The following is a 13797-nucleotide window of genomic DNA, read 5'->3' on the forward strand; positions in this document are numbered from 1 at the left end:
TGCAGCCGTTTAAACAGACCAGAGTTCTTGAAGTCGCGAGCGTCATGAACTTTTTCCGGCCATCCCACGTTGATATTGGTGAAACATCCCTTGTGATCCAACAGTGCTTGCAGCACCATTGAAAAGTATCCCTTGTGGTTTATGTACTGGCTGCCCTGGTGGCCCTGTCTCAAGCTAGGGATGTGCGTTCCGTCTATCGCCCCACCACAGTTAGGGAATCTCATTGCAGCAAAGCCATCCACTATGACCTGTACATTTCCCAGCGTCACTACATTTGACACAAGAACAAATGGGTATAAACTGGCCACCAGGAAGTTTAGACTTGAAATCAGACGAAGGTTTTTAACCAACAGAGGAGTGAAGTTTTGGAATAGCCTTCCAAGGGAAGCAGTGGGGGCAAAAGATCTATCTGGTTTTAAGATTCTACTTGATAAGTTTATGGAGGAGATGGTATGATGGGATAATGGGATTTTGGTAAGTAATTGATCTTTAAATATTCAGGGTAAATAGGCCAAATCCCCTGAGATGGGATATTAGATGGATGGGATCTGAGTTACCCAGGAAAGAATTTTCTGTAGTATCTGGCAGGTGAATCTTGCCCATATGCTCAGGGTTTAGCTGATTGCCATATTTGGGGTCGGGAAGGAATTTTCCTCCAGGGCAGATTGGAGAGGCCCTGGAGGTTTTTCGCCTTCCTCTGTAGCATGGGGCATGGTTGACTTGAGGGAGGCTTCTCTGCTCCTTGAAGTCTTTAAACCGTGATTTAAGGACTTCAATAGCTCAGACATGGGTGAGGTTTTTCATAGTAGTGGGTGGGTGAGATTCTGTGGCCTGCACTGTGCAGGAGGTCAGACTAGATGATCAGAATGGTCCCTTCTGACCTTAGTATCTATGAATCTATGATAGCAGCAGCTCAATGATTGCGATGGCTACTTGCATCACAGCAGCCCCCATAGTAGATTTGCCTCCTCCAAATTGATTACCGACTGACCGGTAGCTGTCTGGCGTTGCAAGATTCCACAGGGCTATTGCCACTCACTTGTGAACTGTGAGGGCTGCTCTCATCTTGGTGGTCTTGCGCTTCAGGGCAGGGGAAAGCAAGTCAAAGTTGCATGCGTAGGGCACTTTCATGGAAAAGTTTCGGAGCCACTGGGAGTCATCCCAAACCTGCAACACTATGTGGTCTCACCATTCTCTGCTTGTTTCCCGGGCCCAGAATCAGCATTCCACGGCATGAGCCTGCCCCAGGAACACCATGATCTCCAAATTGCTGGGGACCGCGGTTTTAGAGAAATCTGTGTTCATGTCCTCATCACAGAGCTTCCGTTGCCTCCTCGCCTGATTTTTCAGGTGCTGGTTCTGCATAAACTGCACAATAATGCGCGAGGTGTTTACAATGGTCATAACTGCTGCGGTGAGCTGAACAGGCTCCATGTTTGCTGTGCTATGGCATCTGCTCAGGAAATCAGGGAAAAGGGCACAAAATGATTCTCGTCTGTTGCTTTCACGGAGGTAGGGAGGGTTGACTGACAACACTTACCCATAACCACCCGTGACAAATTTTTGACCCCATCAGGCATTGGGAGCTCAGTCCAGAATTCCAGTGGGCAGTGGGGACTGTGGGAGCTGTGGGATAGCTACCCACTGTGCACCGCTTGGAATGTTGACACTTGCCAGGGTACCGTGGATGCACACCGCTGAATTAATGTGCTTAGTGTGGACGCATGCACTCAACTTTATACAATCTGTTCCCAAAAATTGACTTCTTTAAAATCGGAGTACTTTCGTAGTGTAGACATGGCCTAAGTTAAGTATCCTCACACCTTCTTGTCAACTGTCTAAATGGGCCATCTTGATTATTACTACACAAGTTTTTTTTTCTTTTCTCCCGCTGATAATAGCTCATCTTAACTAATTAACCTATTACAGTTTGTATGGCAACTTCCACCTTCTGTGTGTGTGTGTGTGTGTATGTGTGTGTATATATATATATATATATATATATATACACTACTTACTATATGTTCCATTCTATGCATCCGATGAAGTGGGCTGTAGCCCACGAAAGTTAATACTCTAATAAATTTGTTAGTCTCTAGGTGCCACAAGTACTCCTGTTCTTTTAACAAATTAGATTCAATGTAATTTAGAGGAGGGCCTGAGATGTATGAAGGTGATGTAGAATGTCTTTAGGACATAATTTTTGAAGATACACCTCGCTTCAGTAACTTTGACAGCTTCCATGAAAATCAATTTTGTGTGTAAATGGAGTTGTTTGTGCTGCATTGTGAAGGATTTGGAAAAGCTGATCTTTTCAAACTTGTGAATTGTTTAAACAATTTAAAAAAAATCCTACGGATTTATAGAAAACTGGTTGGAATTTCATGTTTTTTTTCCTAATCCAGTAGTTTTAAGAAAAAATTAGAACAAGTGTCTACTTATCTGTGATTAGTACTTGTATATTTCCATTGTATCAGATGTGCATTTTCTTGAAATCTTGATTTAAAAAACAATTTGTGTGTGTATATTAAACTAATACATTTTCCTCTGTTCTTAGCTATGCCCCTTGGTGTCCAGCCTGCCAACAGATTGAAGCAGCATGGGAGAATTTTGCAAAAGAAAGTGAACATCTAGATACCACGGTAGGAAAAGTGGACGTCACTCAAGAACCAGGTACGCTATGAAATGATCACTATATATAAGTATTTAAAAGGAACACTCGAACCTGTGTAACTCTTAACTACTGGGAAAATATTCCATTTTACTGGGGCAACTGAAAAATTGGCTAACTCAGAAAAATGAGCTTATTTAATCAAAAGCAATGTTATTTCCTTCCATTTCTTTGTGCTGCTTGCATTTTTGAATTTAACAACATAGTGTTTCTATCTTCTGAGGATCAGTGTGGGTCTTCTGCTGTAGTGCCCTCTGTAGCGGACATCCCATAAAAGTGTCTACCTACAGTGTTGATCTTCCTCTGCCATGGAAGGCTGTTACTTGACTGAGATATTTCCACTGCCTGGTAGTAATGGTTGGGGGAACAAGGAGATTGAAAATCATGGATTATTCTAGTTGGGGAAACAATCTTGAAGTCTGCTCAAGCTGAATGGAAATTTTTATAAACTCTCTCTATTAGCTGGCTGCTTTATTGCTTTATTGTATTATCTAGCTATAGTAATGCTTTAAGTACTTTGAAAGGACCAGTTTAATTTGTTTGTTTTAAATGAAATATGTATAGAAAAAAGCTTTTATAAACTTGTTCTATAAATTATACTTTCAAATAGGCTATTTCCTGGCTTCAGTTTGTTTTTTGAATGAGTCTGACACAAATATGTAACATTTTGAAACAAAAAAAAAGCTTTTAGTTTTATAAGTACATGCAGATAAATGCAATATTTTTACAATTCTATCCTAGCTGCAGAGGGATGAAGTTTATTATAGTTAGGCTTGGAAAGATTAGATTTTTATCAGTAAATGTCAGTAAACGTCAATTTCACTGTAGACATATTAACCTACGAAAAATATTTCCATTGATGACTGAAACTTTACAGATGGGCAAAGTAAGAAAAATGCTGCTTGACAACCTTTATTAGCATTTGATTTAAGGATACTTTGTGGTTTAATGGTTATACAGCTACTTTTTGAATCTGAAAATCTACCTTTAAATAATTACTGTCTGTTCCCCCCCAATTTCCCACAACTATGAAAATTTATATCGATGACAATAAAAATGATTTAAAATAAACAGTGTCATCCACTGAAATAAAAAATATATGCTAAGCTTAATTATAGTAATGATTTGCGATAAAAATGGGAGGAAGTTCCAGATACATCCAAATCAGAAAACCATGGCTGATGATTTTGCTTTATCAAACCGTGGAAGTGCGTACATACTTTATGGGTTTATTTCTCAAGTGCAGGTGATACTGCAATTAAGTTAACTCCATACTGTTAATTTTAACAAGTTCAGACTTAATTTTCTGTACCCATGAAGCTGAACTCTAATCTCAAGGACAAAGAATACTGGCTGTTCGTAAGGGCTCAGTGTGTGCTTGTGAGTTGTATTATTAGAAAGTTGGCGGAACACCAAAATTCTCTGAATTGAATTGAACAATTGTTCTCTGAACAATTGAAAAGCTACCAGTATGGGTTCTTCAGTGAGCGAATGCACAAATCGTTACCTGATTAATAAAGGGATGAGTTTGAAAACAGTTTTTCCTTTCTCATGGGCTAGACCTTAATTAAAACGAACCTCTGCTTCCTCATATTAAAGAAACAGTGAGCTCCTAACTACTGCAATATCAACATCTAGTTAAGATTGCAACCAATGTTCCATTGTGAGCCTGACCTTTCAATGCGCATTAAATTTTAAGCTCTTTTGTGTTTGTACTCTGCTAAAACAATGGGATTTTGCTCTTTATTAGGGCCTACAGGCAGTTATGTGATGCATATGATTTTTTTAAGAAAATTATTCTTTCAAAAATAAGGCTGTGACAAGCAGAATTGTTTGGGAAAATTTCAAAGAATTAGTCTTAATGATAAATAACTTAAAAATTACTGGTAGGATTTTCAAAAAGCCTAAGTGGTTTTGGCTCTCTGGTTTATCATCTGATTTTTCTTGTAGTAGATAGGGCACACTGTAATCGTAAACTTATGTGGGAATTCAGTTGACCATAGGCTTCCATGTTTTTTGTGCTCTAGAAAGTTTTTTGCAAGGGGACCTGTTAAGGTTACTTTAATTTAGTCCGTTTTTGGTTGTAACCTAAGTTGAAGTATTTTTCAACCATAGGGGCAATCATACTGGGTGCTTTGCCCGCGTCAGTTCTTGGCTAGAAGGTATGTGCTGGGAAAGATTATTGTTGGAAGTGTGAACTTGGTTGTAATCAACAGGTGGGGAAAATTTTTTCCATGTCCTTGCCTTGCTCTCCCTAAAAAAGTCTCCATTCAGATGGATTGGGTAATTGGATAGGGATGGGAATACTTAGGGATAGTGAGGGAGACTTTCAAAGGCCTAAATGGTTTTCAGGTGTCTAACTCCCACTGGTCAATAGGAATTAGGCACCTAGCTCCCATTTGTGCCTTTGAAAAGTAGACACATTAATGGTCATATCATTCATTACAAACTTAATAAATGTACTGCAAGAATGCCTTATGCATGTCTCCTGGGATGATGGTAGCCTCCATGGACAGTGAAGGATTAATATATACAGTAGAAATTAAATTTCATATATACCCCAAGTTAAATGTATACCCCGAATTAAAAAAAAAAAAAAAGAATAAGAGGACCAGAAAAATGCCACCATGGCTGAACAAGAAAGTAAAAGAAACGGTTAGAGGTAAAAAGGAACCCTTTTAAAAATGTGAACTCAAACTGAGGAAAATGGAAAGGAGCATAAATTCTGGCAAGTCCCGTGTAAAAGCATAGTTAGGCAAGCCAAAAAATAAAATATGAAGAGCAGCTAACAAAACACACAAACTAACAGCAATTTTTTTTTTAAAGTACATCAGAAGTAGGAAAACTGCCAAACAATCAGAGAGGCCACTGGATGATTGAGATGCTTAAGGAGCACTCAAGGAAAAAAAGACATTGCGGAGAAGCTAAATGAATTCTTTGCATCAGTCAAAGAATTCTCTGCATTTGTCAGAGGTGACAAATCTGAGGAACTGTCCCAGATTGAGGTGTCACTAGAGGTGATTTTGGAACAGATTGATAAATTAAACAGTAATAAATCACCAGGACCAAATGCTCCTTAAATTAATAATTGATAAATTAAACAGTAATAAATCACCCAACAGCTCAGAAGGAAATAAAATGTGAAATTGCTAATTGTGATATGTAAGCTATCACTTACATCTTCTGTGTAGATGGCTGGAGGATAGCTAACGCAACGCCAATTTTTAAACAATGCTCCAGAGGCAATCTTCACAATTATAGGCAATCCTAACTTCAGTACCAGGCAAATTGGAAAAACAAAATTATCAGACACATAGATGAACACGATATGTTCAGACAGCTGCAGCGGCACAGGAGCTAGCAAACAGAGCTCTAAACAGGGGAGTTTGAATGGGAGTTTGCAAAGGGAGTTTGGATTGTGGTGCTTGTTTGGGGTTTGCTTTTGCTGGGGGGGGTGTGGTCTTTTTGGTGTGGCTTGTGTTTCCCAGATTAACAGGATTTAGGTGGGAAGGAGATGACAGATACAGAGGCAGCTGTGGGAGTGACTCCTGTAGTGAAAGACACATTGAGGATGACTGGATGTGGAAGCTGTGGTATGTACATGATCCTGGAGGGGGGAACCGGTAAGAGTTTTTTCTGCATGAAATGCCGTCTGATAGAGCTGATGGAGGAAAAGATCCGAGGTTTGGAGATGCAGGTGGAAAGTCTGGTTGAGTTTAGGAAGGGGTTTGAGCAGATGATGGAGCAAAGATATGAGGTATCTGAAGGGAAAAGCTCAGACTGACGAATGGAAGCAGGGCTGGGGAATTTTGAGGAGAGACTGGATGAGGAAAGTGGTCAGTGGAAACATGTGACTAAAAGAACCAGGCAGAGAAAAAGACGGGCTAGTGAAGGAGAAATAGAGCTTAGGAACAGGTTTGCAGAGTTGGAAAATGAAGAAGGGGCTCAGCAGGTACTTGTTGAAGGTGGAAGGGTAAGGAAGAAGAGAAGAGAGGCTAGTCCTGTAGAAAAAGGGGAAGAGTCAAGGGAGACTACACCAAATATGAGCCCCAGGAGGATACAGGATGGGTTGAAGAGGATTGTAAGGGAAAATAGGAATGGAAAGAACTTGCAGCCAGAGGGAACAGGGGAGAGACTGGAGAATAGCACTGTCACTGGGAAAAGGCAGGTCTATGTGATCGGGGACTCTTTATTGAGAAGAATAGACAGGCCTGTAACTAGAGCTGATCCTGAGAATAGAAGGGTGTGCTGTCTTCCGGGTGCTAAGATACGTGATGTAGACCTGAGGTTGAAAAGGATCCTAAAGGGAGCGGGAAAGAATCCCCTAATTATCCTTCATGTGGGAACAAATGATACAGCCAGATTCTCGCTGGAAAGTATCAAGGGAGACTATGCTAGGCTGGGGAAGACACTTAAGGAAATTGAGGCTCAGGTGATCTTTAGCGGGATCCTTCCTGTTCCTAGAGAAGGGCAACAAAGGTCTGATAAGATTATGACTGTCAACAGATGGCTTAGGCAGTGGTGCTATAAGGAGGGCTTTGGGATGTATGGCTACTGGGAGGCATTCACGGACAGAGGTCAGTTCTCTCGGGATGGACTTCATCTGAGTAGGGAAGGAAATAGACTTCTAGGATGGAGGCTGGCACAACTGATAAAGAGAGCTTTAAACTAGGAATTAGGGGGAGATGGTTGGGAGATGTCCAGGTAATCTCCACGCCAGATTTTAGCATTGAGAGGGAAGAAGATGAAATAAGAAAGGATACAGCCATGGGTAGGAGAATGTATATAAGGAACGAGGGCGGTGTGAATACTAGTCTAATAGGTTATACTGGCTGTAGAATGACTGTGCCTAATAGGGTACAAAATGTGAGCGAGTCCAAACAGCAAAAATTAAGATGTTTGTACACCAATGCGAGGAGTCTAGGTAACAAAATGGAGGAACTAGAGCTACTGGTGCAGGAAGTGAAACCAGATATTATAGGGATAACAGAAACATGGTGGAATAGTAGTCATGACTGGACTACAGGTATTGAAGGGTATGTGCTGTTTAGGAAAGACAGAAACAAAGGTAAAGGGGGTGGAGTAGCATTGTATATCAATGATGAGGTAGAATGTAAAGAAATAAGAAGCGATGCAATGGATAAGACAGAGTCCGTCTGGGCAAAAATTACATTGGGGAAGAAAACTAGTAAAGCCTCTCCTACGATAGTGCTTGGGGTGTGCTATAGACCTCCGGGATCTAATTTGGATATGGATAGAGCCCTTTTTAATGTCTTTAGTAAAGTAAATACTAATGGAAACTGCGTGATCATGGGAGACTTTAACTTCCCAGATATAGACTGGAGGACCAGTGCTAGTAATAATAATAGGGCTCAGATTTTGCTAGATGCGATAGCTGATAGATTCCTTCATCAAGTAGTTGCTGAACCGACTAGAGGGGATGCCATTTTAGATTTAATTTTGGTGAGTAGCGAGGACCTCATAGAAGAAATGGTTGTAGGGGACAATCTTGGCTCAAGTGATCATGAGCTAATTCAGTTCAAACTAAATGGAAGGATTAACAAAAATAAATCTGCAACTAGGGTTTCAAAAATTAAGGAAATTAGTTAGGGAAGTGGATTGGACTGAAGAACTTATGGATCTAAAGGTAGAGGAGGCCTGGGATTACTTTAAATCAAAACTGCAGAAGCTATCGGAAGCCTGTATCCCAAGAAAGGGGAAAAAATTCATAGGAAGGAGTTGTAGACCAAGCTGGATGAGCAAGCATCTTAGAGAGGTGATTAAGAAGAAGCAGAAAGCATACAGGGAGTGGAAGATGGGAGGGATCAGCAAGGAAAGCTACCTAATTGAGGTCAGAAGATGTAGGGATAAAGTGAGAGAGGCTAAAAGTCGAGTAGAGTTGGACCTTGCAAAGGCAATTAAAACCAATAGTAAAAGGTTCTATAGCCATATAAATAAGAAGAAAACTAAGAAGGAAGAAGTGGGGCCGCTTAACACTGAGGATGGAGCGGAGGTTAAAGATAATCTAGGCATGGCCCAATATCTAAACAAATACTTTGCCTCAGTCTTTAATAAGGCTAAAGAGGATCTTGGGGATAATGGTAGCATGACAAATGGGAAGGAGGATATAGAGGTAGATATTACCATATCAGAGGTAGAAGCGAAACTGAAACAGCTTAATGGGACTAAATCGGGGGGCCCAGATAATCTTCATCCAAGAATATTAAAGGAATTGGCACCTGAAATTGCAAGCCCATTAGCAAGAATTTTTAATGCATCTGTAAACTCAGGAATAGTACCGAATGATTGGAGAATTGCTAATATAGTTCCTATTTTTAAGAAAGGAACAAAAAGTGATCCGGGTAACTACAGGCCAGTTAGTTTGACATCTGTAGTATGCAAGGTCCTGGAAAAAATTTTGAAGGAGAAATTAGTTAAGGCCATTGAAGTCAATGGTAAATGGGACAAAATACAACATGGTTTTACAAAAGGTAGATCGTGCCAAACCAACCTAATCTCCTTTTTTGAAAAAGTAACAGATTTTTTAGATAAAGGAAATGCAGTGGATCTAATTTACCTAGATTTCAGTAAGGCGTTTGATACCGTGCCACATGGGGAATTATTAGTTAAATTGGAGAAGATGGGGATCAATATGAACATCAAAAGGTGGATAAGGAATTGGTTCTAGGGGAGACTGCAACGGGTCCTACTGAAAGGCGAACTGTCAGGTTGGAGGGAGGTTACCAGTGGAGTTCCTCAGGGATCGGTTTTGGGACCAATCTTATTTAATCTTTTTATTACTGACCTTGGCACAAGAAGTGGGAGTGTGCTAATAAAGTTTGCAGATGATACAAAGCTGGGAGGTATTGCCAATTCGGAGAAGGATCGGGATATTCTACAGGAGGATCTGGATGACCTTGTAAACTGGAGTAATAGTAATAAGATGAAATTTAATAGTGAGAAGTGTAAGGTTATGCATTTAGGGATTAATAACAAGAATTTTAATTATAAGTTGGGGACGCATCAATTAGAAGTAACGGAAGAGGAGAAGGACCTTGGAGTATTGGTTGATCATAGGATGACTATGAGCTGCCAATGTGATATGGCTGTGAAAAAAGCTAATGCGGTTTTGGGATGCATCAGGAGAGGCATTTCCAGTAGGGATAAGGAGGTTTTAGTACCGTTATACAAGGCACTGGTGAGACCTCACCTAGAATACTGTGTGCAGTTCTGGTCTCCCATGTTTAAAAAGGATGAATTCAAACTGGAGCAGGTACAGAGAAGGGCTACTGGGATGATCTGAGGAATGGAAAACTTGTCTTATGAAAGGAGACTTAAGGAGCTTGGCTTGTTTAGCCTAACTAAAAGAAGGTTGAGGGGAGATATGATTGCTCTCTATAAATATATCAGAGGGATAAATATAGGAAAGGGAGAAGAATTATTTAAGCTCAGCACCAATGTGGACACAAGAACAAATGGGTATAAACTGGCCACCAGGAAGTTTAGACTTGAAATCAGACGAAGGTTTTTAACCATCAGAGGAGTGAAGTTTTGGAATAGCCTTCCAAGGGAAGCAGTGGGGGCAAAAGATCTATCTGGTTTTAAGATTCTACTCGATAAGTTTATGGAGGAGATGGTATGATGGGATAATGGGATTTTGGTAAGTAATTGATCTTTAAATATTCAGGGTAAATAGGCCAAATCCCCTGAGATGGGATATTAGATGGATGGGATCTGATTTACTATAGAAAATTCTTTCCTGGGTATCTGGCAGGTGAATCTTGCCCATATGCTCAGGGTTTAGCTGATTGCCATATTTGGGGTCGGGAAGGAATTTTCCTCCAGGGCAGATTGGAGAGGCCCTGGAGGTTTTTTGCCTTCCTCTGTAGCATGGGGCATGGTTGACTGGAGGGAGGCTTCTCTGCTCCTTGAAGTTTTGAACCATGATTTAAGGACTTCAGTAGCTCAGACATGGGTGAGGTTTTTCATAGGAGTGGCTGGGTGACGTTCTGTGGCCTGCGCTGTGCAGGAGGTCGGACTAGATGATCAGAATGGTCCCTTCTGACCTTAGTATCTATCAATCTATGAATCTATGTTGGGGAAGAGTCAACATAGCTTTTGTAAAGGAAAATTATGCCCACCAATCTATGAGAATTCTTGGAGGGGGTCAACAAACATGGACAAGGGTGATCTAGTTGGTGCAGTGTACTTGGACTTAGAGAGAGCCTTTGACAAAGGTCCTTCACCAAAGGCTCTTAAGCAAAGTAAGGAGTCATGGGATAAGAGGGAGGGTCCTCTCGTGCATCAGTAACTGACAGGAAACAAAGGGTAGGGATAAATGGTCAGTTTGCAGACTGGAGAGAGGTAAATAGCAGTCTCCCTCATGGATCGTTACTGGGACCAGTGCTATTTAACATATTCATAAATGATTTGGAAGAAGTGGAAACAGTGAGGGGCAAAGTTTGCAGTTGATACAAAATTACTTAAGATATAAGTCCAAAGCAGACTGTGAAGAGTTACAAAAGGATCTTTCAAAACTTTGGGTGACTGGGCAACAAAATGGCAACTGAAATTCAGTGTTGATAAATGTAAAGTAATGCACATTAGAAAACATACAAAATGATGGGGTCAACATTAGCTGTTACTACTCAAGAAAGTGGAGTCATTATGGATAGTTTTCTGAAAATATCCACTCTGTGCAGCTGCAGTCAAAAAAGCTAACAATGTTAGGAACCGTTAGGAAAGGGATAGATAATAAGATAGCAATTACAATAATGCCACTGTATAAATCCAGGGTATGCCTGCAGCTTGAATATTGTGTGCAGGCCTGATTGCCCCATCTCTAAAAACATCCATTAGAAATGAAAAAGTACAAAAAAGGGCAACAAAAATGATTAAGGGTGTGGAACAGCTTCCATATGAGGAGAGCTTAAAAAGCCTGGGACTGTTCATCTTAGAAAAGAAATGATTGGGGGGGGGATGTGGTAGAGGTCTATAAAACCATGAATGGGGTGTAGAAAGTGACTAAGGAAGCGTTATTTACCCCTTCATATACTGCAAGAACCAGGGGTCACCCAATGAAATTTAATAAGCAGCAGTTTAAAAGAAACAAAAGGAAATACTTCTTCACACAACACATAGTCAACCTATGGAACTCATTGCCAGGAGATGTTGTGCAGGCCAAAAGTGTATCTGTTTTCAAAAAAAGAAGTAGCTAAGTTCATGGAGGATAGGTCCATCAAGGCCTATTAGCCAGCATGGTCAGGGATGCAACCCCATGCTCTGGGTGACGCTAAGCCCCTGACTGCCAGAAGCTGGGACTGGACAACAGGGATGGATTACTTAAGATTGCCCTTTTCTTTTCATTCCCTTTTGAATTATCTGGCATTTGCCACTATCAAAAGACAGGATACTGGGCTAGATGGACCATTTGTCTGATCCAGTATGGCTGTTCTTTTGTTCTAGAAATGTATACAACTATAATGGGAACTGTTATTATGCAGATGTAATGAAAATGGCGGTGTAGAATAATTTGACATATCAGTGGTTTAATTCATTGTTATGACTTTTGAAAAATATTTTCTCTAACATTGAGATTTTATTTGATCTAATCTAAAATGATAAAACAGAATATCTGGCAACTGATGTAAAAAAGTTAATATCTGTTTAGACACCAATTACGTTTAAGAAAAAAATGGAATTACTAAACATGACGGAGAGTTATAAGTTCCATTAAGGATGATAGAAACACCAGGAGTTAAGTACTGCTAGGTAGAAGTTTCCAGCTGATCTTATGAAACTTGGAAAATCAAAAAATGTGCAGTGATGACAAAGTGCCGTTTCAGTGATTATATTTTAAAAAGGTCTGATGTGCTACAGATTGAATCCCTCAATAACAAGTAAGATGTAGCTTTAAATCTCACATTGTTTCCTCCTTATTTAATCTAATTGCTTTTCCTTCCTCTGTTCCTCTCCCACTTCTTTTTTTTTTTTTTTTTTTTTTAGTCTTGCGTTGCAGCGGTGAAATAAGCAGCAGATCCTTAATTCAGTGCTGTGTCTTGGCTGATTAATATGAGATTACTCTGATTCTCTCTTACTGCAATAATTTTGAAGGGCTTTTTGGGTATTTAAATGTTCACTTCTGATTGATCCATTTAGCATCTCATTTTTAACTCAGATTTGGTCTAGGGTAATGCAAGAGTCATAGAATCCTCATTTTAAGCATCATTTAACAAGTCCTTAAAAAAAAAAAAAATCCATGTTTTTAAAATCCAAAGTGCTGGCTAAGAATAAACCAAGCAAAATGCCTCTCCAAATACCTTCTTTGCTGAGATCAGGGAGTTGTGAGGATACAGAGGCTTGATCCTTAAGCCTGGGGTATATACAAATGAGTTGGTGTTTACACACAAGACCCTGTCCTTTTGACTGGCATTTAGGGCCCCTTGCTACTGTTCCTGGCTTCCTGCCAGGCTGCCTTCTAGCAAAATTTTATAGATCTGTGTGAAGTCGCATGCCTGAATTAATGAATATATACATACGTAAATGAATGATAGTGAAGTTTAGAGATAGCAGAATCAGTACTTTCTTCTTAAAGTATTTATCCATGTGGATCCCACGCTAGAAGCACCTGTCCCTGATGTTCACAAGATCTGAATCTTTGAATGAGTAGACGTCTCTGTTGGGCTTTGTCTGTGCTATGCATGTACTTACACTCCTCCACTTCAGGGCATAAAGGGCAGAGTGGCCACAAGTCCTTTGGTTCCCTCTTACGGCCGTGGCAGTGAGACTGAAGAAGTGGTGTCTGTCCACTATACATAGCAGAAGTTTTCCTTTCTCTTGCAATCATAGAATCATAGAATCATAGAATATCAGGGTTGGAAGGGACCCCAGAAGGTCATCTAGTCCAACCCCCTGCTCAAAGCAGGACCAAGTCCCAGTTAAATCATCCTAGCCAGGGCTTTGTCAAGCCTGACCTTAAAAACCTCTAAGGAAGGAGATTCTACCACCTCCCTAGGTAACGCATTCCAGTGTTTCACCACCCTCTTAGTGAAAAAGTTTTTCCTAATATCCAATCTAAACCTCCCCCATTGCAACTTGAGACCATTACTCCTCGTTCTGTCATCTGC

The 13797-nt window shown here is 40.3% G+C and overlaps 1 protein-coding gene across 2 annotated transcripts in view; it reads left to right on the forward strand.

The window, feature by feature from the left end:
- Nucleotides 1-13797, forward strand: part of TMX4 (thioredoxin related transmembrane protein 4) — a 61667-nt gene that overhangs the window by 18491 nt on the left and 29379 nt on the right. For both annotated transcript variants that reach the window (XM_038396277.2, XM_038396276.2), the window contains exon 2: nt 2558-2673. In XM_038396277.2, the coding sequence (XP_038252205.1) occupies nt 2558-2673 (116 nt within the window). The remainder of the gene's footprint in view (nt 1-2557; nt 2674-13797) is intronic.

The sequence above is a fragment of the Dermochelys coriacea genome, chromosome 3, assembly GCF_009764565.3.
Source record: "Dermochelys coriacea isolate rDerCor1 chromosome 3, rDerCor1.pri.v4, whole genome shotgun sequence".
NCBI lineage: Eukaryota > Metazoa > Chordata > Testudines > Dermochelyidae > Dermochelys > Dermochelys coriacea.